The sequence below is a fragment of the Aethina tumida genome, chromosome 3 (assembly GCF_024364675.1).
Source record: "Aethina tumida isolate Nest 87 chromosome 3, icAetTumi1.1, whole genome shotgun sequence".
In the NCBI taxonomy this organism is placed as follows: Eukaryota; Metazoa; Arthropoda; class Insecta; order Coleoptera; family Nitidulidae; genus Aethina; species Aethina tumida.
Genome location: NC_065437.1, coordinates 36,432,532 through 36,456,548, shown reverse-complemented (window position 1 = coordinate 36,456,548; position 24,017 = coordinate 36,432,532). Strand labels below are relative to the sequence as shown.

At 33.1% G+C, this 24,017-nt stretch overlaps 4 protein-coding genes across 7 annotated transcripts; 1 reads left to right on the top strand and 3 right to left on the bottom strand.

Annotated features, from left to right (window-relative positions):
• Window positions 1-7,130: 7,130 nt before the first annotated feature.
• LOC109603005 (proteasome subunit alpha type-2) lies at window positions 7,131-8,167 on the bottom strand. Its single transcript, XM_020019457.2, has 4 exons — window positions 8,058-8,167; window positions 7,905-7,981; window positions 7,436-7,847; window positions 7,131-7,380 (listed from the first exon to the last, which is right to left on the bottom strand). Exons 1-4 carry the CDS (start codon window positions 8,096-8,098, stop codon window positions 7,206-7,208), a joined length of 705 nt encoding a protein of 234 aa, XP_019875016.1. The 5' UTR covers window positions 8,099-8,167; the 3' UTR covers window positions 7,131-7,205.
• Window positions 8,168-8,395: 228 nt separating this feature from the next.
• On the top strand, window positions 8,396-10,080 carry LOC109603004 (interleukin enhancer-binding factor 2 homolog). Of its 2 annotated transcripts, none has more exons than XM_020019456.2 (3): window positions 8,396-8,512; window positions 8,653-8,959; window positions 9,018-10,080. In XM_020019456.2, the coding sequence occupies exons 2-3, from the start codon at window positions 8,663-8,665 to the stop codon at window positions 9,903-9,905; spliced, it is 1,185 nt and encodes a 394-aa protein (XP_019875015.2). In that variant the 5' UTR covers window positions 8,396-8,512; window positions 8,653-8,662; the 3' UTR covers window positions 9,906-10,080. The 2 variants fall into 2 exon arrangements, with proteins under 2 accessions (XP_019875015.2, XP_049820216.1); XM_049964259.1 differs by having other exon boundaries at window positions 8,407-8,596.
• A 34-nt stretch (window positions 10,081-10,114) lies between these two features.
• LOC109603002 (uncharacterized) lies at window positions 10,115-13,839 on the bottom strand. 2 transcript variants are annotated; one of them, XM_020019452.2, is made up of 4 exons: window positions 13,635-13,839; window positions 13,145-13,578; window positions 12,345-12,634; window positions 10,115-12,288 (listed from the first exon to the last, which is right to left on the bottom strand). In XM_020019452.2, exons 2-4 carry the CDS (start codon window positions 13,543-13,545, stop codon window positions 10,223-10,225), a joined length of 2,757 nt encoding a protein of 918 aa, XP_019875011.2. In that variant the 5' UTR covers window positions 13,546-13,578; window positions 13,635-13,839; the 3' UTR covers window positions 10,115-10,222. The 2 variants fall into 2 exon arrangements, with proteins under 2 accessions (XP_019875011.2, XP_019875012.2); XM_020019453.2 differs by having other exon boundaries at window positions 13,685-13,838.
• Window positions 13,840-14,867: 1,028 nt separating this feature from the next.
• On the bottom strand, window positions 14,868-22,263 carry LOC109603006 (fasciclin-1). 2 transcript variants are annotated; one of them, XM_049964832.1, is made up of 12 exons: window positions 22,039-22,262; window positions 19,551-19,695; window positions 18,987-19,177; window positions 18,700-18,833; window positions 18,549-18,645; window positions 18,311-18,488; window positions 18,091-18,251; window positions 16,497-16,754; window positions 16,058-16,278; window positions 15,840-16,002; window positions 15,598-15,784; window positions 14,868-15,546 (listed from the first exon to the last, which is right to left on the bottom strand). In XM_049964832.1, the coding sequence occupies exons 1-12, from the start codon at window positions 22,153-22,155 to the stop codon at window positions 15,359-15,361; spliced, it is 2,040 nt and encodes a 679-aa protein (XP_049820789.1). In that variant the 5' UTR covers window positions 22,156-22,262; the 3' UTR covers window positions 14,868-15,358. The 2 variants fall into 2 exon arrangements, with proteins under 2 accessions (XP_049820789.1, XP_049820790.1); XM_049964833.1 differs by lacking the exon at window positions 16,497-16,754 and having other exon boundaries at window positions 22,039-22,263.
• Between the last annotated feature and the right edge of the window lie 1,754 nt (window positions 22,264-24,017).

Sequence of the window (24,017 nt, the reverse complement as noted above, 5' to 3'; positions counted from 1 at the left end):
AAATACTTAACTTTTTCACATTTTCGAATAATATTTGAACTGCGCATCCACCAATGCTTAATGTGATGGTGTGATCAATCGTTTTATCTTTTTTCAGAAACCCTAACAAAACAGTTTTTACTTGAATATAACGTTTACATATTTAAGCCACTGATTCAGATTCAGATTCAGATTCAGATTACATAGCTTTAACTTTCGACTTATAAAGTAAATGATTTCAGAAAAGCGGATTTAAATTCAAGTGATATATGTATTCGCATCATCAATAAATACGTTCCCCTTTTTTGAAAATGTTTGTATAAATCTTCCAGATACACGACTACAGGCAAGATTAATGCCACTTTCATTTCGACTTTTTGATGTCTTAGGCGCAGGATTTACATAACACGTTTTTTTACAAACTTGGGGTAAAATTTACCAGTTCGATTGCAGTTGTGTAACTTAACTATGAACTATGACCGGAAATTCAATTACATTCGAGTTGTATGACATTTGTTCAATAATCTCCTCGTTGCAGATGAATTAAACCAGTTGAACTGTTTAATATTTTACATTATTCCAGGATTAGATTTCCTGGAGTGAAATTAATTCAGGAGTATGGAAACCAATTTCGGAAGTTTTCTGGTAAGGACGTTTCGTGAGGCGTTATAACTTATTGTTACTGTTTCATAAGGTATGGAAATTTATTTATAACCCAACAAACAAAATTCAATTTAAAGTGTACTCGAGATACCATAATTAAACCTACATAAAAAGTTTTAATTACAAATTACATTAATGTATGAAATGAATGCAGAAAGAATAAATTGTAGTTGAACAGTAAATTAGGTCTGGCACATTTATTCGACACCAGCCAGTCGGCGTGTGGAATATAACAGCCAGTTTCACTTACAGAATATTCCACAATCCCGGATTAAAGCGGCGTGATTGAATTTTCAATGGGACTCAAAAGGATCTGATTACGTGTTTCCAATTCCGTTTCCTTTATATTTACCACCGCGAAACAGAGAAAATTTTAGGCGATCTTATTTATACTATACACAAGATCGATAATTTGTTATCGTAAACTAGTGTGTGATTTCAACTACAGAATCCCTGCTTACGCGCTACCAGGGATATCTTGGCGAGAAAATGGCGCACAACACTCGTATTTTCCTAAAAGCTTTTCTCTGACAACCCAATTTCTTCAAATGAAGCCGCCCGATTTGAAAGTAACGCTGACAAAAAACCACAACAACGCCTCCGTCTCGGTAAACCGCCCACACATCGGAAAGTTTGTGATTAATTAGGTCGCCGTCTTTTGCAGCTCCTCTTCAAATAATCGCTTCTTCATTGTTTGAAAAAATTTCATAAAATTCTGCCATATTCAATTAGTATGCTTTTTGGAGGAGATCGACTGTTACTTGTTTTTCATCTTTTGAGATTTGAGTGTTCATCAAGAAATTTCATAAATTAAACAATATACAGGGTGTCCCCAAAGTAGTAAAAGGTGTAAAGGATTATAACAATGCAATCTACGACCAACATAAGGTCTACTTTTCCTGTTAAACATATGTTAAATCGCACTTTATGGTGTCTGTGTGTTGGGATACCTTCGATATTTGTTTATCGACGAACTTGAAAAAGGTAAGATAGCGATTAATACGTACCCTTACTGTTGAGTAAGTAATAGTTTGAGACTATTATACGTAATCTCAAATTTGGACAAACAGCAATAACTCTAAATTTGTAAAATTGTATAAAAAATTTGTTTAAAAGATTAAATAATGTATCCCAAAGGTGCAGATTAGAACTTACGACACATAAATTACAGCCAAATCTTTTTTCCAATGCCGAACTGCTGTGTCTTAATGGATCATAATTTATTTGGCATTAGGAAAACTTCTCTAACCGGGTAAAGAAGTTTTTGTTGTTAATGAGTCATAAATGATATGCGGGTAGGATAATTTTTTGTTTAGCAACTCCCCCATTATATGGCTATTATAAACGGAAATCTTCTCGCCCAAGATTTATTCTCGTTCATTTGAATATCGTGCAGATGTGTACTCGAGGGGATGCGACTTTCAGTGAAGAATATGATAAAACTTCACAAAATTAATGTCCGGGCTTATGTCTTCAATAAATGAGTGAGCTTGTTTCAGAAAGTTTTTAAGCCAACCATTACAGTCTGCAATTTGTTCAGCTTCGGGACTGGATTTTTCTGTTGTTTTATCATCGAAAGAGTCATTGAAATTTATGCGTTTTATTGGAATTAATTAATTTTGATGAATTATTCAATTGTCTAGACACCAGGGACTCCAAATTAATTTAGAAAATGCTCTTGGAATACAAAAACTCAAAATAGTAAATCGTCATTTTTTTATTATTACAGAAACTCTTTACTTAATTAATTTTCGTTTCAAATTTTATCCATTTTATCTACGAATTAATTAAAATTAAGATACTACTGTATTTTTAGTAGCACCATTCAACGGGAAAACTTCTTTCATAGGATTTTAATTTAATTTTTTTAAGGTTCCTGATGCAAAATAGGAAAATATTCTAATTATTAAAATTAGAAACGGGAATGTATTTTTGAGTAATATCCAGTGGGCAACAGTAAAGTTATTTTTGTTTTCAATAGTGACATTTTTATGGTAAATATACAATTATTAACGTACTTATCATTCACATTTGAAAATAGAACTAACATTTTCCACTGGATTTTGTCCAAAGACACATTCCAATCGTCAACTATAAAGAACTCTAGCTTTTCTGCTATTGAAGTCCCAGCTTTTTATTAACACTTTACATATCCACTTTTGTATTAGTAAGTGTCCCTTTAAAGTGGTGTAGGTATATCCGAACATTCAACGATAACATTATTATCGTAAAATATATTAGATGAGCTATAAAAAACAATATTTCTCATTTTTCCTATAATCAACGTTGAAGAAATACTCATTGATAAGAAGGGAGTGTTCTAATTTAAAATTCGTTTGGTAAAACATAGATGTTATAGCAACGAGTAAATGATTAAAATTTGGAAATAAAATATCAGATCATAAGATTTTAAATTTTTTTAATAATTTTGATAATAATTTTTTCCCACCAAGATTATCTAAACACTCTCCAACACGTCTTGGCATTGATTCAATAAGGTGGTCTACTTCCTCTTGAGGTATAGTATCCTAGTAAATTTTCTAACCTTCTACCCATCACATCCCAAACATGTTATACGGGTGAAAGGTCGGGGAATCTGGCTGGCCATAGCATCAGATTCACATGGGTCTCTTCAAAAATGTTTAAACTAACCCTGGCAACATGAGGCCGAGCATTATCTTGTTTAAATATTGTATCCCTGAGCCAACTAAGTTAAGAGCCTCTAATAAAGACTAAAGGTGACTTACTTCCATGATCACGCCATACCATAACTTCCATTGTTCGATGTACATGTCACTCAACATCAAACTGATGTTGATGTCTTTCTCTCCAACGTTGTCTGAGTATTTTTCGCAACTCATGCCCACAGGAGCATAATGTTGTCGTTCTCTACACCACTATAGTCATTGTTTTCGATGCTCAGCGGTCAGAGGTAAACTTTCAACATGCCCTTGTTCTCCTAACCACTCGTTAGCCAAAAATCTAGTTGTCGAAAATCGGTGTCTGAAGGCCATAAGTCTTAGACCTCGATATTGAACTACATCTGTGCCCCTTCGATGTTCGGTGCTTACTTTTCTCCGATTTTGGACATTATCAAACCACACTTCATAACCAACATTTCATAACAGTAGTTGGATTTCTGTTAGTGCGGTTACCGATTTCTCGAAATGAAAAACTCGCCTCACGTAATCCGGCCTCTTTCAAATTCACTTAGCTGACAATAAATTTCATGTACTCGTGCTCCAGACATTTTAACATTATTAAACCTAGATGTTGGATCCAACCAAACACTTTAATCAAACAATATTAAATTTGAACACCCTCTTCTTGGTGTTGCAATCTCTTTGTCAATGGGTATATATTTATAACAATTTTGTTATTGATACGCATCACTGCAGTATGTTATATATGCTTAACCAATTTTACGTTCTTGCTTGTCAATATCACAATCCATATTTGCGGAAGATAAAACGTGAAAATTTTGATAGGAAAAACCGCGCATTCGATGATTAAAAATAATTACCGCCGGCTTTTCCAGTTATTTTTAATTAAGTTCATTTGTATCTTTTGAAGGGCCTTAATTAATGGGCTGGTAGTATTCTTCGAGTGGTAAAATGCAACGGTTCTGGGACACAGCACCGCAAAATGGAAACAAATGGACTGTGAAGTAGTATCGATTCGGAAAACGTAACCTACATTTCGACAAACAACTGAAAAATGTTGGCATTCGAGAACTACAGGTTTTATTTAAAATAAAGTTGTCTCATTAATCTGAAACCATCCGTAACTCGCGGATTTGTAAATAATTCGTGTAATGGAAACATTAATTTTAATCCGCGACATGAGATGGATACAACACTGATTAAAATGGATCTATATGATAAAGAGATTGACATGATCAGTATTTACTTTGGCTAATTGTTCCTCGACTGTGAGTGTGTGACAATTCTACTTTGCGTTATTTTTCCCTTGCAAAAACATTTTAATTAAAATCTTACGAGTTACAACAGTCACAGTTACATTATTATAGAACTTTTTCAAATGTAAAATATTGTAGCTTACTAGTTTGAACTGTTAAAATAATATGAATTTACTAATTTTGTTTTATACTATATTATAAAAACTAAAAGTTTCTTATTGCTACACATGGTACTCAAATAATTGGGAGGTTTACATTTAGAAATTGAAATATTTAAGGCGCATTCTTCTTTATTGTGTGCAGAATTGATTGTGTGTGTGCTATAAACAGAACTAATGTCCACGTGGGTTCTACTTCGCCAATGCGTCGAGTATATCCCAAAAAGGATAAAACCCACACATAGTTCATAGTAAACTGAAATTATGTTTGTCTTTGGCCCTTAATGGAATTCAATTTTAGCGGTATGCAAATTAATGATTGCATTAATTTCGGAACGATTATATACGGGCTGACGCCGAGCTCGCAGAAACACAAAGCTGATATTGTAATTCCTCCACCGAACGCACAGTTCGCTTGAGTTATCTGCGGTCGAATACTTTCATGACGCCACAACAATACCGTTGAATGATTTACTGGGAGCTTTGTTTCAATTCCAACTCTACACCATCAGCGATGGGGATGTTACGGACGGCAACCCGTGAAAATGCACTGCTATTCGACATGAACTCGACTATTGTTTTTAGGCAACTAAAGGGCGTCTATGTAACTATTTGCACATTTCGAATTCAATTCATTATAAACAACAACACCTTGCAAACCTATTTATCGCATGAGTTTCACTTGAGAATAGTAGTAACCAAACATTTTTTATTTATTATAAGTATCTTGTAGATAAAAATATCTACAAAATATATAATAACAACCACAAATTCTTAATTACAAACTTAAGTTATAATAAATAAGTGTTTAAACTGTATGGATCTATGACTAGATTTCATAAGACCAACCTCACCAACCAATAATTCATAACTTTTATACTACTCGTCTATGATATGATATGATAACTATTATATAAAATAATTGTAAATAATTAAATATAATATATTAAGTTTTTAAGACATAAAAATTCTTTTTCATTAACCTTGAATAAGTTCTTGTTTTTTTACAAAATAAAAGTTTTATTTAAAAGATAAGGAATAAAAATATTTCACTCAAATTATTGCCCATCTCTAACCACCACTTTCTCCTATCTTTCACGTAGAATATAAATTTCACGTCGAAAATACTATCCAAGAATCGATCCATAATTTAGTATCTTCGTAAGAAACGCTGCTCAGTCAGGCCATGTGCCATCGAATCGAATAGGGGAAAATCGGAAGATGCTATGTCAGTTGAACACGGCGAATGGGGTAAAACTTACCATGGGGTAAGTTTTCATTGGTTTTGGAAGATAAAATCACCGTAAATCTCAAAAAAATTTTTGTGTGCTTCAGCTGCAGATTTTTTTTGAATAAAATATGAAGTACAGCGAGAACTTATTCAAGGTTTTAATATAAAAAACGGAACCTCACAATATAAAACATTTCGAATATAAATAATACGTGTACAAAATTTAGACTTAAAAATTCTTTGTTATTAATTGACTATATTAGGATCTTGAATGAGTTCTTGTTATTTGTTACAAAATAAAAACTTTATTTAAAAGATAAGGATTAAAAATATTTCACTCAAATTATTGCGCATCTCTAGTCACTACTTTCTCCTATCTTTCTAGCAGCATATAAATTCCACGTAGGAAATACGATAAGTCTTTTGTGGCTATACAAGAATCGATCCATAATTTAGTAACTTAGTAAGAATGGGAGCGCTTCTCAGTAACGTCATGTGCCATTTAAATAAATAAAAATTAAAATGTTTAGTGATTTTTATATGCATAAATTGTTTTTTATATTTGAAATATGTAAAAAATTTACTTTTATAGTATTCCAATGTGCACTGATATATTCCCAATCTGAAGCGTTTCGAGGTAGGTTTTCGTTGGTTTTGGAAGATGAAGTCACCGTAAGCCTCAACAAGAATTTTGTGTGCTTCAGCTGCAGATTTCTTTTGAATAAAATACGGAGTGCTGGTAACTTAATATTTGAAGAAACAGCAGGAACATATTTAAGGTTTTCATATAAAAAAGGAACCTCACAATTTAAAATAATCCGAATATGAATAATACGTGTAGAAAACTGAAATGTTTAAATATTCGAATGTCTAGTGATTTTTATATGCTTAAATTGTTTTTTATATTGGAATATATAAAAAATTTACTTTTATAAAATTCTAATATTACTTTCATATTTTAAAATACAAATTTTCTAAACATGTTTAGCATTTAAAAGTTAAACTGTAAGTAGTAATATAACAAATTTGAAACTTTGATGATGTGAAATAAATTTTGCAAAGTCAGATCATCATTTGAAACAATCATTGTGACAAAAAGCATAAACCTGTCAATTGACATTTACTTCATGTTTTTGGCTGAATTTTCTAATAGATTTTGGGGAGTAAAAATAAAACTCCATTTTGTTATTAAATTAATTATTAAAAAACATTTGTTTTCCCTTACAAATAATGAAAGTACAAGGCAAAGCTAGATTTATGGAATATTTGCCAAATAATCCTTAACATGAGATGGGTCCAATCTTCTAAATCCAGCTGCATCACATATTCCAACTTCTATATTATCTGCAGTCATTTGGCCCTCAAAACTCTCTTTTAAAGTTAAAATTGCAGTGTGCACTGCATCATCTAATTCCAAATCTTCACTATACCTAAAAACCAAAAAACGAATGTTTGATAAAAATTAAATAAATTTAATTTATGTACCTCTTTTCCAAAAACGTTTTGCCATTGATGTAATTCTTGCCCATTGCAGTGGCTTTCCATGCAAAGTAGGCACCAGAAGGATCACATTGGAATAAATAAGGCCTGTTATTATCCCATCCACAAATCAGCAATGACACACCAAAAGGCCTGACACCACCCGATTGAGTATATTCCTGCATAACTGCTGCTACCCTCTGCACCAATTGAACAGTAGGAATAGGTTCCCTGTAGACCAAATAATATTGCTGAGCCATTTTTCTTGCTTGCTTGACCAACAATCTGTAGTCTGGCCCCATTCCAGAGTAAATCATGCCAATATGATTGGTGACCATTTCTACCTTGTGGACGCTGTGCTCATCGTAGAGGATAGACTTGTGCTTGTTTTCAGTTGCAATAACAACTCCATTTGATGCTGTAAAATTTTAATCAATATGAATCTTAATTAAGGTAATAAACTGAGCTTTCATACCTTTAATACCCACTGAAGGGGCTCCAGCAGCTACGGCCGCCAAGGCATATTCAATTTGAACAAGTTTACCGGAGGGGCTGAAATTATAGGTTATTTAGATGAAAGTCTTTTAAATTGTGGCAACAATTTGTTTATAATATATTTTTTACTTACCTGAAGGTTGTGAGAGAAAAACTGTATCTCTCCGACGCCATAATTGCACGAACTAGAAATTACAAATTAAAACTGTGAAGTCATACAACTATTTGACAGTTGAAGTAGAAACAGAAACTCACTGCTTACGTTGCTAACTTCTCATTAGTTAAACGTTTCAAAATATTAAAAATTATTACATTTAGATTATATTTCCATATGTGCATTAAAATTTGAGGCCATATTTAAGTAAATTTGTTTAAAAAATTGTAAAACTATTATTATACGTAAAAATATTTTGAAATCAGAGCCCACTTCTGCCAACATAAAGACATGTTGGTAAACTTAAGGGAAATAAGTTTCTTATGTGGCGTGGCGTCTGTTGTGCCGGTGATTAAAAACAAAATTCGTCGGAATTGTTTGTGTTTTTGAGCAGTTTAGAGCCAAAAACCAAACCAGCCTGAAGCCGCACTTAGGTTGGTCACCTTACCAGTGTTACATCGTTTTTTCTATCCTCTTTCATGTAATAATTGTTTTCCCAGTAACTACAACGTTCAAATGTAACATCCCAGTGATGTAATTTGCAGTTAAAAGTTAATTCTGTTTATGTTTTCAGGGCGAAGATTATGGCTCGTGGGGGAATCAGAGGCAGAGGAGGTATGAATCGCGGAATTGGTGGTAGACCCCCATACAAAGCAAAAATGTTCCTCCCTAGACATCCTTTTGACTTGGCACTGTGTGAATCGTCTTTCCCACGAGTTAAACCAGCACCAGATGAGACTGCCTTCACTCAGGCTTTACTAAAAAGGAACGCAGATTTGTCACCAACACCTGCTGAACAAACAGCTATTCTTAACCTAGTCACGAAAATACAGTCAGTATTAGACAACTTGGTAGTTGCTCCAGGAAACTTTGACGCTTGTGTAAGACATTTTTCACTCCTTAAACTAAGCCATTTTTAATTTTGTGCATTTATTTTAGCAATTAGATGAGGTGAGACAAGTTGGTTCTTTCAAGAAGGGAACAATGATTACTGGCCACAATGTGGCAGATATTGTGGTTATTTTGAAAACATTACCAACCAGAGAAGCAGTTGAAGCTCTTGGTAACAAAGTAAAAGAGGATCTGAAAAACCTTATGAAAAGTGAAGTAGTTTCAAAAGGTGAACAACTCACACATTCAACCAATGAAAGAGGTATTGAAATCAGTAACAGTTTTGCTTGTGTCAGAGTGATGGTAACCACTTTGCACCATAACATCAGAAAACTTGACCCAGAAATCCACCTTGACCAAAAGATAATGCTAAGTCACTTGGCAGCAATCCGTCATAGCAGATGGCTTGAGGAAAATGCCCATCATTCTTCAATAAAAGTACTTATACGACTTTTGCGAGATGTTAGAAATCGTTTTGAAGGTTTTGAACCTTTAACTCCTTGGATGTTGGATTTATTATCCCATTTTGCCATTATGCACAATCCTAGTAGACAAGCCTTACCAATAAATATTGCATTTAGAAGAGTATTCCAGTTATTGTCTGCTGGTTTATTTTTACCAGGTTCTGCAGGAATTACTGACCCATGTGAAAGTGTTGGTCCTAGAATTCACACTGCTATGACTTTAGAGCAGTTGGACATATGTTGTTTAACTGCTCAGACTCTTCTAAGAGTTTTAGCCCATGGAGGTTACAAACATATTCTTGGATTGGAAGGTAATAGTGCAATTGCAAAGGAGATGAGTGTGTGGGATGGAGTTGTGGTGTCACCACTGGATAAAGCTTATGAAAATCCTCCAGAAAAGAAAGAAGGTGAGGATGAAGATGAAGACATGGAAGCTGAAGGGGATGAAAGTATGGAAACAGCTGAAAATTAATTATTTATTTATTGTATTGGTATGATGTGTGTTGTTAATGGTTCTTTATATGTAAAACAACATCAAGTGATTATATATTTTAAATAATCTTTATTTGAAGTGCATTCTTTTATTGTGAGTATGCACTTGGTAAGTTTCGAATTTTGCCCGCTAAATAAATTTATTTATAACTGTACGTTTGTTTTATTTGGGTTTTTAATTAAAACACATTTGAAAATTTTTCATTCATTTTATAAAAAATGTAAGTAAATATTATATAAATATATTTAAATTCGAGAAATTACTATTGTACAATCAATCATAAACAAAATTACATACTATACATCCTCTGAACAGTCCAGTTTCTGTTTAAGCTCAGCGTAGGCTTTCCTCAGCCGCTCGTTGGCTGGAATGCCGCCGTGTGTATTCAAAGGTTTGTACAAGCTTTTACGTGTTTTAGCCGTGACAGTTTTATCCGGAGTTTCCAGACCATGTTTCACGACTTTGTGCTTAAACAAGTCCTTGTGCGTTGAAAATGTAGACGGGCACAGTTCGCAGCCCATCTGCACCTTCGACGTCGAAGGAGTATTAAGTGCAGATTTTAAACCTATATCTGTTTTTCTCGATGTCGGTTTTCGAGGTCTAATTAACGATGATCTTCGCTTATTGGATCCAATGGAAGATGTAATCTTAAACGACAACCGCCTGTTCCCTTGTGGTGATTTGTACTTGACGCAGTTTTCTCGAACGTGAGTGTCTAATAGAATTTTAGAGGAGAAAGTCTTTGTGCAGCTTAAACATGAAAGTTTCTTGTGAATTTGTGAATGAGATCTTAACAGTTCTGAAGTGGCAAACGCTTTAGCGCAATCTCCGCATTTAAATGCAGGTGACTTTTTTGATCGTTCAATTTTTGAACGGTCTGGCGGATACTTAGCTGGTGATACGCGTATCGAGGAGGTGGATTTCAACACGTTTTCTTTAATGTGGGACCGCTTATGATTGTTAAATAATGTAATGTCCGTAAACTTTTTCTTACATACGGTACATTCCATTTTCTTGACTGGTTTGCTACTAGCGCTTGTGCTACATTTATGCTTGTTCAACAGTATTGCATTTTTGAAGGTACTCTCGCAATCTTTGCATTTGTGTTTGTATTCTATCACCGTTTTGGATTTTGACTGCTGTGATAACATGCTACTCTCAAGATTGTGATGCTGTATGTGAGTGTTTAGGCAATTTTGGTTGGGGAAAGTTTTTGGACATCTGGGACACTTCACTTCCTGAGTTTCTACTAGTCTATTTCTCTTCTTTTTAACTGCGCCATTTGATGGTGTGGGTTTGCCGACTTCTGGTTTCCGTGGTCGACCCCTCTTTTTGGGCGACTCTTCCACGTCTTCGTCAGAATGGATCTCAATAACGCTTGCGTCCGATTCAGCGCCAGTTTTATATTTGTGGCCCTCGTCTTCAGAGTCGGTCAGTTCAACATATTCAGTGACGTGTATGTTATTTCGCCGAGTCTTTAACGGATCCACTGCTTCAATGACGCCGTTGGAAGAAACCATGACTTCCTCAACGATTATTTCTTCGTCAACACGTTCATTCACTGGCTTTATTTTTTGTTTTCGCGGTAATCTCTGCTGGCGCACTGGTGCTTGGGGTATTGTGGTCTTTGTAATGTAATTGTGGAGGACTCTCGCTTGCACCGCTTCCCTGCTCTTCAAAAACCGCTTGTCAAATTTGGCATCATATTGAGGTTCTTCAACCACTGGGACGCTATATGAAGTTTTCAAGATGCTACGCGGATTAGTTTTATATGGTTTATAAATTATCGAATTATTTACATTCTCTTTTTCTTGTGGAACCTGTTGCACAATGTAGTACAGCACTTTGCTGTCTACATTGTTCTCTGAATTAATTTTAGCTGCATACTGCTTTAAGATGTTGGAGTTGGGCGGATCTTCTAAGGCTGTTTGTAATATTGACTGAGTTTCTGGATGCTGAAAAGAATTTGTATCGGCCGAAATATGCATACCGTTTATAATAATGCTATCACTTTGATGAACCTCAGACAACTCACTATGTAATCCACTTACAATGTGATTCTCCACTTCAGCCTGTTCTTGTTCAAGTCTCATTTCAGGCCCCTGTATGTACACTTCTTCGTATTCTTCATACTGCGTTACTTCAGAATTTTCTTGAGGTTCAGCTTCAGTGGAGACCTCATCTTGATATATATTTTCAATGTGATTAGTTATCTCATCCGCTTGGTATTCCTCATAGTTTTCTAATTTGCAGTTTTGTTGTGAGACAACCTCCGACAGTTCTTCAATGTTATCTTGTGAATCTTCATTCAACAGCTCTTGTTTAATATTATGAATATTTGTCACCAAAGAGTTATTGATTTCTGAAACAATAGAATTCTATTGATGCATGTTTAAAACAGCAATAAGAACAACATACCTTGTTCATTATCTATGCACTCTTCAAATTGATCATCAGTTTGATCAAGAGGATTTTCCACTTGAACTTCACTGTGACTTTGGAGAGCCGCGTCCGTATCTAATATATCTTCGCCGGCAGTCGCTTCTTGTACCAGGACTTTAAGATCTGGAGCACCAGGTACTTGAATTACAGCCTGACCGCCTTCTTGTACCAAAAATTCCCCAGTTTCTTCAGGTTTATCAGTGTCTTCATTAGGTATTAGCTGTATGGTGTCAGGTATTGCCTCGAGTTCGCCGTTGTCGTTTGTACTAAAATGCATATTTTATGAAATAAAATAAAATGATAATATGTATAAGTATAAAATTTAAATCAAAATAAAAGTCGATTTTGATCTGTTCAATGTTTCTTAAATTTTGTTGACTACTCACAGAAATATTAGAATCTTCACTTTTATGTATTTTATATTTAATTTTTTATTTGTAGTAAAAATTTAAATTGGAATATCTGTTAAATGGAAACATTATTTCCTTTGAAATAAATTTTAATTTCTCTAAATTAAAGTAAAAGATTAACATGTCAGTCTAATTATGGAAATAACAATATTTTAATACATTGACATAATTTATTTGCAATTTTTGCTGATACTGATAAAAATCAACATTTAATAATAACCATATAATTTGTATTAAGTGCTTGTTTATTAATATGGGAAAATAAAATGTTACACTTATACAAGGGATTATTCAATATAACCTAACTTTTCAATAAAAATCTGATAAGAAATTATATTAGCAATTGTAAATGTTTACCATCCTTACCCAAATTTAAACTGGTACTTCTCAATATTTCCATGTTCATCCTGCACCATCTGCATTCCATACAAATCATCAGAACCATCCACTTTAAATACAATAACTTGATTACTGAGATCTGCTCCTGCATTGCTGTCTTCAACATTGTCAAAGTGAACATTTTCAGACAAATCAATTTTTTGTTCAAGAGTCAGATTATGTAAGTCACTGAATGCTATGTCGTTTGGAGCTTCCAACTCTGCCAGGTATTCGGTGCCAACTGATCCAAAGCACTCATTTTCACTCAATCCGTGCGGCGTTATTGAAAATTGGGGAATGCTTGTTTTTTCGATGGATTCCGAATCGTTCCATATATTCTCCTGTGGGATCAATCCATGGTCAGATTTAAATGGATAACACTCAGACATGCTTCAAGTATAACCAAATTCAGGTGAAACGTCCTAAAAAAGATGTACTATTGTCAGATGCGTGACTACTTGTTTATACAATAACTTACGCATAAACCAAGCAACGTGAATTCTTAATAATTAATAATTTATCATGTACCTTAGATTTCAAGTGAATTAATTCTAATGCAGTGGTTGCATTGGTGAATAACCGACAGACGTATATTATGATCGTTTATGTTGACACTTGATGGTTTATTTATAGGATAACAGAACATTTATAGGACCTTCGAAACCCTAACCATAAAATTAAAACGGTTTTTGTCTCCATCTATTTGAAACATGTGTACCCATGAAATGAATTATGCGCCACTATTATAATTTAGACATTGCGCATAAGGTTAAATGTAATGTGGGTTGCAAAAATAAATGAAAATAATTTACACAAAATTATGTTTATTGAAAAGTAAATAATTATTTATTCACTAATCTCCTTGTATTAATTAATTTGCAATTTTAACAATTTTTGAAAAGAATTATACAAAAAAAAAACGTTAAAAAGTATGATATATTATTTGGTTAGGATTTAGAAATTTAAAACCTACACATTAATTTTAAAATTTGGAAAATAATTTATAATATAATCTAGTTCGTACTTACCAATGTATGACCATTTTTGAGTTTTGTAAACTCTAAATTAGGAAATTACAAGAAATAAAACACTTTGTAAATTAAAGTTGTATTTTTTGTTATAAATAATTTTAATTAACAAAATACACTTCGGCTTCCGATTCGTGTAACTTCAAGTCAGCATATTTTTTAGAATGACTAGTTTTGCTTGTTACAATTTGAAGTTATACGATTTCCAAGTCGAATAAGTTCCATCTCAATACACAATCCTAACATTATTTAGCGCGCTTTATAATTTTTTCATTTGCCATTGGAAACAAATTTAAAAAAATACAGTCTACATATAATTTCAATTTATACAATTAACTCATCAATATATTCTCATAAAGACATATAAATATACTTTTTATATAATCTGTATATATAGGCAGAAGTGATTGAACTCTTAACATAAAATTAAATAGCCATAATCTCTCTAAATATACGAGGAACCACCCTTTTCATTAACCAATTGATTTATCAAGCTGAACGTTTATGGTTTTGGCATATTTATCAGGTATTGCTTTTTATAGAATTTAATACTGCAAATTTCAAATATCCTTAACTATCCGTTAATAATATAATCGTTATTGAATAAAGGGATTGGATCCTTGTAGCACATTACATTGACAAAAATTCAAACCGAAGCTTATCTAGTTGCAAAATTTTGCACATACATATATCAAATTTAGACTTTTATTGTATTAGAACACTAGCCTCATAGACATCACTTTTAGACAATAGAACAATAGTAACAATTCTCCATTTAAATTATAAACACTAAATACTTAATAAATATATTTTATTAACAAGAGATTTAATAATCATTAATGAACACACATACAAGTGCCAGTCTAAGTCTCAATATATTAATATATGCCCTAAATATACGAAAATGGATTTTAAGGCACAATACACATTGCATGCATGCTTAATAAGTGATGCGAAAATATTGAAAGCTCACAGCAAATTTTGATTTTAGAAGAATTTGTGATTGTGTAACGTAATCAAGCATAAGCCATTAATAAAATATATTTCTGTGTCTTTAGTGTTTAAACAATGTCAAAATAGAAAAATTAAAACGAAGCTACTTTGGACGCGTTACATGTACAATTCTTTATTTTGCAATGACGAAAAACCCTAAATGCACAAATTCGTATCGAATTTAAAAGTACAAGACGAAGATGAATAAAACTGCTAGTAAGCAAGTGAATTGAATTTGGGTGGCTCCATTGACTTTAATATCACGTTCTTGAAGTAGAGGAACATCTATTACGTGAATAATTCCATTGGTGCATTCTACATTTGGTCTAAATATTGGGATCTTCTCACCTCTCCAGTTGATTACAAAAGCTACAATAAAATTCTTAAATATTAAAATATTAATATAGAAGGGTAACTTACTGCTATTTGGGCGTTCTTCAATATACAGTTTCAAAGATCCTCTAACTGTTGGCAGTTCAACGTAATTGGATACGAATGACCCATATGTTTTTGTACTGTTTGTTGTTAACTGTTTGATTCTTTCTATCGTGTACGGTGGTTCATTAACATCTGATATAATCAAATGACGTTCCAAAATTTTTGTGGCCTGAGTAAATTTATGTTATAATTTTTTTAACAAATAAAATATGCTAAAAACTTACGTGATATGCAAATTCATGCATAAATAATTTCTTAATAGTAGAAGGAATAAGTATACGTGCATCCAACCAAGCCTTGTCTCTTGGTACAAAATAAGTGAATTTCCTGTTGGTATCATTTAACTGTCTATTAAACGATTGAAGATTGCCTAAGTAATAGGTCAAACTAAAATAACATTCAAATTAATTTATTCTGGTACATATTGATTAGTAAATCATACTTCAACATTGGATCGGTACGAAGTTTATCCAAAATGGTGGTGCATGGAACACCCAGAACTCTATCAATGATATGGATAATACCATTAGTTGCGGCTAAGTCAGCTTGAATAACTGTCGCGTTTACACCACCACCTTCTACAGTCATCGTCCTATTGTTTCCATGATCCACCACATTAAAGTATAGATTTTTGCCTCTACTTAATGTGCGAGCTTGGAATACCTGGAAGTAATGAAGTTAGTAGAAACTACTGATGACGTTACTAGATAAAGCAGTCTATTGGAGGTTCATTTTTAAATGATTGATACTAGGGATTAAATGAAAATGATGACAAGCGGTGTTTTAGATACATCACCTCATAACAGAAGCTCAAATTCCAGTTTTAATAGACTGCAATAAATATCGCACTTTCACTGTTTTTGCTCTCAACATAAACTTACCTTGTTCCTGTTATTAGTAAGAATTTTTTCTACATAAAGGCGATTGTCGACTACCAAATGCATGTTTAGAATGTCCAAAAACCGTTGCTTGTCACGCAATATGGAATTTAATGTGAGATCGCCTTCTAAAGCCGTATTACATGGTGCAAATAATGTGACATCATGCGATCTTTCCAACTTGTTCAAGAAATCTGCACCCTCTGGTCCCAAATCTTTAATGGCGTTTACAAAGTTGTTGAGAATTCCTCCATCTTTTTCCTAACGAAAAATATTATTCAGTTAAGAAAAACAACAGATTTGTTCAATATAATATCATAAAGTAGTTTTATTTTATTTTTATTCTTAATGTGAATTTTTAAATAAAGAAGTTGTATTTGTATCATATAATGTAAAAATATACAAGTGTTAAATATATATATATATATATATATATATATATATATATATATATATATGTCAATTAGGTGAGCTACAAAACAAAGCAAAATAAACCACCATCTAATACTACATTATAAAATTTATTTGGGTTTGGCAAGTCAGTCAGTCAGTATAATAAAAACGTTACACCGAATTAAATCAAAACGATAAAATAATTTCATTACATACATGTATCACAACGACAGACTGTAATAAAATAAACATTCATGCAAAGGTGGAGTTTTGGCCAAAACCTTTAGACCGGTTCATGCGGAGTGTATTCTGTGGGGGTATACAATTAGGTTTATGTTTGTCATTTCCACCCCATTTAATTAGTTATTGATTAAACATTCGCAAGGGTGAAATTGCTTGAATGCATAGTGCTGATTAAATCACCTTTGATGAGCTTTGCAGCCATCATTTAACAATTTCAATTAGACGATATTGTTTAGGAAATTCGTTTAACTAATAACATTGATTGTAAGTTAATTCCCAAAGAAATTCAATTCCATATTTTAGTCAGTGGTTGGTGTTTAAAGAGTAAGGCTACAATAAGAAAGTTTTGAATGTAAGTGTTAATAAACTATGTGTAAATTTATATTTTAGTAATACATTTCAGTATGTTAAGTTTGTTAATTATAATTTTACCATAGCGGAGTAGTGTGAGTGTATATACATTTTTCTAAGATTAATTGCTACTGATTGTGCAAAGAAAACTGTGTAAATGAAACATGCATATTCGAAGTTGTCTCAATACATACTCCATTAACATTTATACACTGAAATTACCTTATATTGCTGAAGATTCCATGTAAAGCAGCAAAATTAAATTTTACATGAAAATGAAATAACAACACTTATGTACACAAGTTTATCGAAATATATTTAATGATGAAACTTTTGTACAGTCTTCAATTAAAATAATTAAATAGCAGATGGTAATTTTGCGCAGCTCGTCGTAGTCAATTACGATTATTTACATGAGGTAGGGGGTTAAATGAATGCACTTACCGCTGTCTTTAATTTTGATTCTTACTGACTAACTGCCATTACTGTAGTCTGTTATTAGTACAGTAGCACAATTAAAATTTTAAGAAATTCACGTTTGTTTCTTTTAAAAAATAGTATGATTGCTTGTATTTTAATTGTGGTACTGTACATGGATTATGTTACTAACCTCTAGTAAGTCTTTAACTGTGCTGTCCACTACCATTAATGGTTTTTGTATTAAGTGGATGACGCCGTTTTTAACTGGGATGTTGGGTTTAACGATCTCTGCTAAAACTACTCCTGGAGTGTGTTTGCCGTCTCCCAAAAGTGTATGACTTTTCACATAATCTGGAAAAATAAATGTCAATAATGATTTCATCATTGGAATCATCATAAAATATGCCTACTGATAACTGTATGACCACGTTGTTCCTGAGTGAACGAAATCACCACCCTGATGTCATTGTCTCCGTTAGCCAACGTCTGGAAGGGCATGTCTTTCTTGGTGGGGTTCGTGAACAGCACCTGCTTGGGTATGACGTGACCATCGATAATTTTGTCGTCGATAAACGCGGCCCTCTCATTCTGCAAATTTAATTAAATTTGAATAAGCTAATGATGGATTAATGAAAAATGCACAATTACCTTAAAACCTTCGTCAACCGGTATGAAATACGTGTGTCCGCCTTCGGTCTTGAAAATGTCTTGTTTGTTGTTCTGTTGAACCTTTTGGCGGAAAATCCTGCAAACCGGATTAGGTATATTCGCGGACTATAAATAACGTAGGACATTTTACCTTACTCGGTGGGGGTTTTGAATGAGAGATTCGTAGTTTTCCAAGAATTCCAAAGCCGTTGGATTAAACAGTTTCCTGGATGCTGATTGGGGTGATCTTGTAGGAACCAACACTTCATCAATTTTATGTAGGACCTGAACAACACACATAAGATCAATCTTAATATTGGAATATGTTTAATTATTAATGTGTACCACGAGTAAAACGTCCATAAATAATTTTATAGTGACATCTAACATATAATTTTTGAGAAACCCTGGCATTTAATTAAAGGATCGAATATTCACCTGTTCGTTTCCGTTGCTCTGGCTTCCCAAAATGTTCGATTGGCTATATAATAACCGGGCATTATTTACAAATATGTCGTCGTGATATTGACCTTGTCTATGAGTTATCCAAACAGGCGGACTTCCTTCCAGCTCTGAGTACAAAGATGTCGAAGATGTTCCCAACTGATCAGTCCGCTTCGGTGCACTAGCTAAAGGGATTGTTCAAGAAAATATCAAAATTCTATCTATAAAATAATTTAATACAGAAACATTACAGTTTTAGTAGCCGGGGAAGCTATTTAAGACAAACCTCGCCCATGGAGGAAGGCGAAGTGAATGAATATTTAGCAGTTCATTTAGAAATCAATACTACGTTACGTGTAAACACCATCCAATATTACATATTTTCAAGTTTTAATCTATAAACATTAATTAATATCAATTGTTTTCAAGCAAGTATTAATTTCAGTGTGGAAATTAACAGAAACAATAATAATGTCAATAATAAATGTTTAACTGTTTAAATGCACATGCAAGCATGTACATGCGTCTATTCTGATTGAATGAATTGACGCTACTCACTCATGTGATATAGCACCAGCGAGTTGGGGTCGTCCATGGGGCCTCCGTACATTTGGAACGCGGAATTCGTCGGCGCGAATATTGTGACTTGTTTATACTGTAGAGTGACTTTGGCTTGTTTACTGGCTTCCAGAAGCGAATAAAACTGAAACAACAATTTACATCAGTATTGGCAATATTTTTTGGATGCCATGCGAAACTGTTACAGGTACAAAAAAGTACAGAGTTCAATCAGTTAGTTATGTTAGTGTAAAACTATGATATTACCAAAGATTAAATATATATTGTCTCCAATATGTATGTAGTCAGAAATCACTACCTAAAATTACATTACAAAAAAATTACCAAAAAAATCTTATGTTTCATTTTACAATTTGTAAAGATTGTGTCGTAATTGTGGCAAAATACGAATGAGTAAGATTTAATGATCCACCACATAGACGTCATGCAGAGAAATAAATAATATTAACGAGGATTAATAGCGCACAGCAGAAACATAAAAATCAATTAAATTCTCTCTATACACATCGAGAGCCTTGACTCTCAAAATACAGACTTAAATTTAGTTTTATTATCGTTTTGTAACCTTATTAGTTCGGTCAAATACGTATACAACCTCGGAGTGACCATTTATAAGTTACTTGTAGTTAGTTAACCCCGGGATGGATCCACCTTGTCGTGGTCTTGGGGCTCAGTACCACTCCTTCTCCAAGATGATCTCGGATCTTTCTCAGATTGATCTTGCTCTTTCGAACTGGCACCTTTGCCAGCCTTGCGTCTTCTGGTTCAGTGAACCCTTATATGTCCTGCATATACCTCCTTTGTTATCCATATATGATTAATAACTATGTATGCCATTTGGCCATGATCTTCGGATCGGTGCCCGAAGAGGGGTTTTTAGTTGGTGTGAATCCGACACTGCCTCCGAATTCAATCAGGAGTGCGTCTTTTTTAAGTTTTTCCCATCTTTGTTAAAAATATTCTTAGTTAATTTGCTACTATTTAATTAATTTAAATAATTTTTTTCTATTACTTTAATTAATAAACTAGAATAAAATATAAGATTTATATTTATTTATAATTATTGGTAAATATCATATACTAATAATTAAAGTATTTATTAAATAAATCACATTATTATGCACTGAACACCACAGTTGATGAACGATTTTTATAATCTTTAACCTTGAATATCCTGACTCGCGGACCCGAGATTCAATTAGGCTTTTGCGATAACTTATAAATTGTCAAAATAAATATTTATATGACTGTATATCATAATAATTTTCATTCTAATTTTTATCTCTCTCATTGTTTGATGTTACTGTACTATTTTTATTGTTATTTTCTTAATTAACATATTAATTATTTTAAAAACTTAAAATTAGTGTGTGTTTAAAAAATTTTACGCATAATATAAAATTATAATTTTATACTATACAAATGAAATATTTTATTCTATACAAATAAAAGATTTTCAGTGATACAAATGAAAGATTTTTATTGATATATTACTACAAAATGTTCATTCAGGTAATTTAAATCTTATGCATTGACCTTGCACTAACTTGCGGCACAAATTATGCCAAATTGCATCCTATTGTTGCAGTGACGTTTTTGTATACCTTCATTTGTTGTTAGCCACTCTTATGTGCCAATTTCTTTGTACTGTATCTAGATGAACACCTAAAATCTGTTTAGAGATCGAGACAAAGAAGATCAATCAGTGCCAAAAATAGCTCCTTTCAAGGAGTTGAAAAAAAAAAACAAAAAGTTGACCTAAATAAATGGGGTTGAACGACCTAAAGAGAGGGATGATTTCGTTGCGTATTCGACCTTTAAGCCACTATATGCCAACTCGAAGATGGATCTAAGACATTGTAATTAGATCCCCCACTTTCCATAAAAACATTTCGTTTCTATCCCTAAACAATATTTACAAATACGTTTAAAGATTTTAAAAATGGAGCCGACTTTCAAACACTTCAAACAAAGACGTCACCGAAGCCTAATAATGTAATTGGTGGCGAAAAATGTCGCTCCACCCCTTCGTCGGTTTTGTCGCAACGAACGCCGAATTTTTTTGTTGACGGAAACATCGGAACATTTGGTGTTAACGATTCGATCGCCGTTACGAGAGTCCAAAAATAACAAAATAATTAGAGTGTTGATTAAACTATCAACACATTTTATAATTGCTGATGAACAATTTATTTTTGTTCGTCGCGACTTACGTACGTTGAGTTAACCTTTCGTATCGATCAAACTGTTTTGTGGGGTTGACGAAAATTCCTGCTACAAATCGGCGGAAACAGAAAGGGTTCGGTTCGTTGTGCCCTTGCCGCCGGCGGGGAAAATCGATATTTTAAAACGGCGGATGTTGAAGGAAAATAGCACAATGAATTTAATTGAACTGAATTAAAAGGAAGTCGCACAACCAAGCAAGTTGTTCGATTGTGAATGCGGACAATAAATAGCTCTCATTTACCTCTGATAAGTCGGGATCATTGCTGATTTTTTCGACGACCGTGTCGGCGACACCACATCGGAACAGACACAAGTTAAGAACTAGTAAAGCACCCCAGACGTACGCGCTGGTCTTCATAATATCACTAAACTATAAACTATAAACAGCTAAAAAAGATGTAGAAATGCACTTCGAGAAGTACAGCGGACCGACTTGAATTGGAATCAATTTTATCCCTCTTGTAGTGCAGACCTCGCGAGTCGCGACTTCTGTCTGTTCACGCACGCGCAATTTTCCGAATTGCATAATCTGGTAGGGACTCTCCCCGTGTGGACAACTTCGGCCGAGGATGGTTCTGTGGACTGTGAACGGGATGGATCTGGCGAATGAACCATAAACTGGACCACTCAATACGCCACACACTGATTTATTAACACTTCCAGTCGTGTAGCCTTCAATCTAGACAGGAAATCGATATGTCGAAGTCTCCCGAATACTTCCCGCATTTCACTCATTGTTTTGTTTATTGGACATCATTGAGCGATTATGGTTTATTTAAATAAATGGGTGCGATGTAATTTTATCTTTGAGTACTTAATTTAAAATTGTATTAACCTATTTACACGGTTCCTTGTCGTAAACTAAAATTTTCCTGATGGTATTTCCTTCCGCAAGTTAATCTATTTAATTTATGACAAAGAAGTATCAATAAGGAACTAGGGAACTATTTTAATAAGTAATATTTATAAATATTATTTAACTTTTAAGGAATTTAATTAATTATTTTATTGTTGTTTTAATTTCAATAAAAATGTTCTCCTTCATACTTTTTTAAAATGTAATTTGTTAACTTCCTTATGAGAATATAGATCATAAAACGTCGAAGCTTTTAAATTGTAAAAATTTGCTTTGTGACAAATACTTATGTTAAATTCACGACCAACTGCATTAATAATCTTAAATGGGGGTAAAAAATCAATAGACACAGCCATATAAGTGATATTTCCCGCCTTTTACTAATCTATAAATGTACCCCCATAGAGAGACCATAAATTCTTGACTAAATCGAATTATTTTTCATGAATCATCCATCACTTCTAATTATATATGGTGGAGATTCTGTTGCTAATTATTAATTTTGTACATCGCATTAAAATATTTCAAAAGAGAGTTTTGAAAAGTTTAAAATAAGGTTAAAATTGCAATTCGACTCGCTGATTATTCTTAAAGAATGAGACAGTTCATTCGTTGTCGTGTGATGTAAATAATTACATATTTAACGTATGAGTTGACACATTCTCCTATTTCAATGAACCTATAAAAAGGTTGTTTGATCCAACGTAGATTCAATAGACCCTTCAACGTTTGCCCCTGTAGGTGTGAACTACCCTACGATCAACAAAAGAGTGCCCTTATTGTTAGATGTTTATCAATCCCTAAATTGTAAAGTTAGGTCGGAAATCTATTTTTCAACTACTTCATTATAATGATAATGGACTGTTTTTATCAAACAAAGTATTATAAAGTTCTGTTAGCCGGGATATAAAGGAAGATTGCAACTATAAGCGCATTAGGGGGGTAATACCAAAACACAGGAATCAGCAGATGTCTTGGGGATACTCTTCTGTGTATAGTTTATATAAAATACACTTCCTATTATATTATTTTATTTCTGACTTATAACTCACATTTTATATTGTTACCTAATTTTTTGAAATGTATGCTTTTTTAAGAGATCTAATTTGAATCTAATTTAAAGACTGCATATAATAAAAGATTGGATATCAGAGGGTTCTAATCATATTTTCACCATCATATGCTCTTGAATTAAACCAAACATCGTTCGTGAATACATTTTTATGGCGTATTTTCATTCACTGTAACGAGTTATTATATTGCACCCCAGGGAAACCGTTGCCGTAGGGAAATGTCACAATAAACTGTGCTATTTATTAATGTTTGGACGTCGCTCACACAAAATGTCAATTTTCTCAAAAAAT

Coding starts and splice junctions, on each gene's coding strand:
- LOC109603002 (XM_020019452.2), bottom strand. CDS start 13,545: ATGTCTGAGTGTTATCCATTTAAATCTGACCATGGATTGATCCCACAG. Junction 12,635..13,144: donor AAGTACCAGTTTAAATTTGG/GTAAGGATGGTA, acceptor TATGCATTTTAG/TACAAACGACAACGGCGAAC. Junction 12,289..12,344: donor GTGCATAGATAATGAACAAG/GTATGTTGTTCT, acceptor CTATTGTTTCAG/AAATCAATAACTCTTTGGTG.
- LOC109603006 (XM_049964832.1), bottom strand. CDS start 22,155: ATGAAGACCAGCGCGTACGTCTGGGGTGCTTTACTAGTTCTTAACTTG. Junction 16,279..16,496: donor TTACTAATAACAGGAACAAG/GTAAGTTTATGT, acceptor CATTACTTCCAG/GTATTCCAAGCTCGCACATT. Junction 16,003..16,057: donor CGTACCGATCCAATGTTGAA/GTATGATTTACT, acceptor ATGTTATTTTAG/TTTGACCTATTACTTAGGCA.
- LOC109603004 (XM_049964259.1), top strand. Junction 8,960..9,017: donor CAGGAAACTTTGACGCTTGT/GTAAGACATTTT, acceptor CATTTATTTTAG/CAATTAGATGAGGTGAGACA.
- LOC109603005 (XM_020019457.2), bottom strand. CDS start 8,098: ATGGCGTCGGAGAGATACAGTTTTTCTCTCACAACCTTCAG. Junction 7,848..7,904: donor CCCTTCAGTGGGTATTAAAG/GTATGAAAGCTC, acceptor AAAATTTTACAG/CATCAAATGGAGTTGTTATT. Junction 7,381..7,435: donor AAAACGTTTTTGGAAAAGAG/GTACATAAATTA, acceptor TTTGGTTTTTAG/GTATAGTGAAGATTTGGAAT.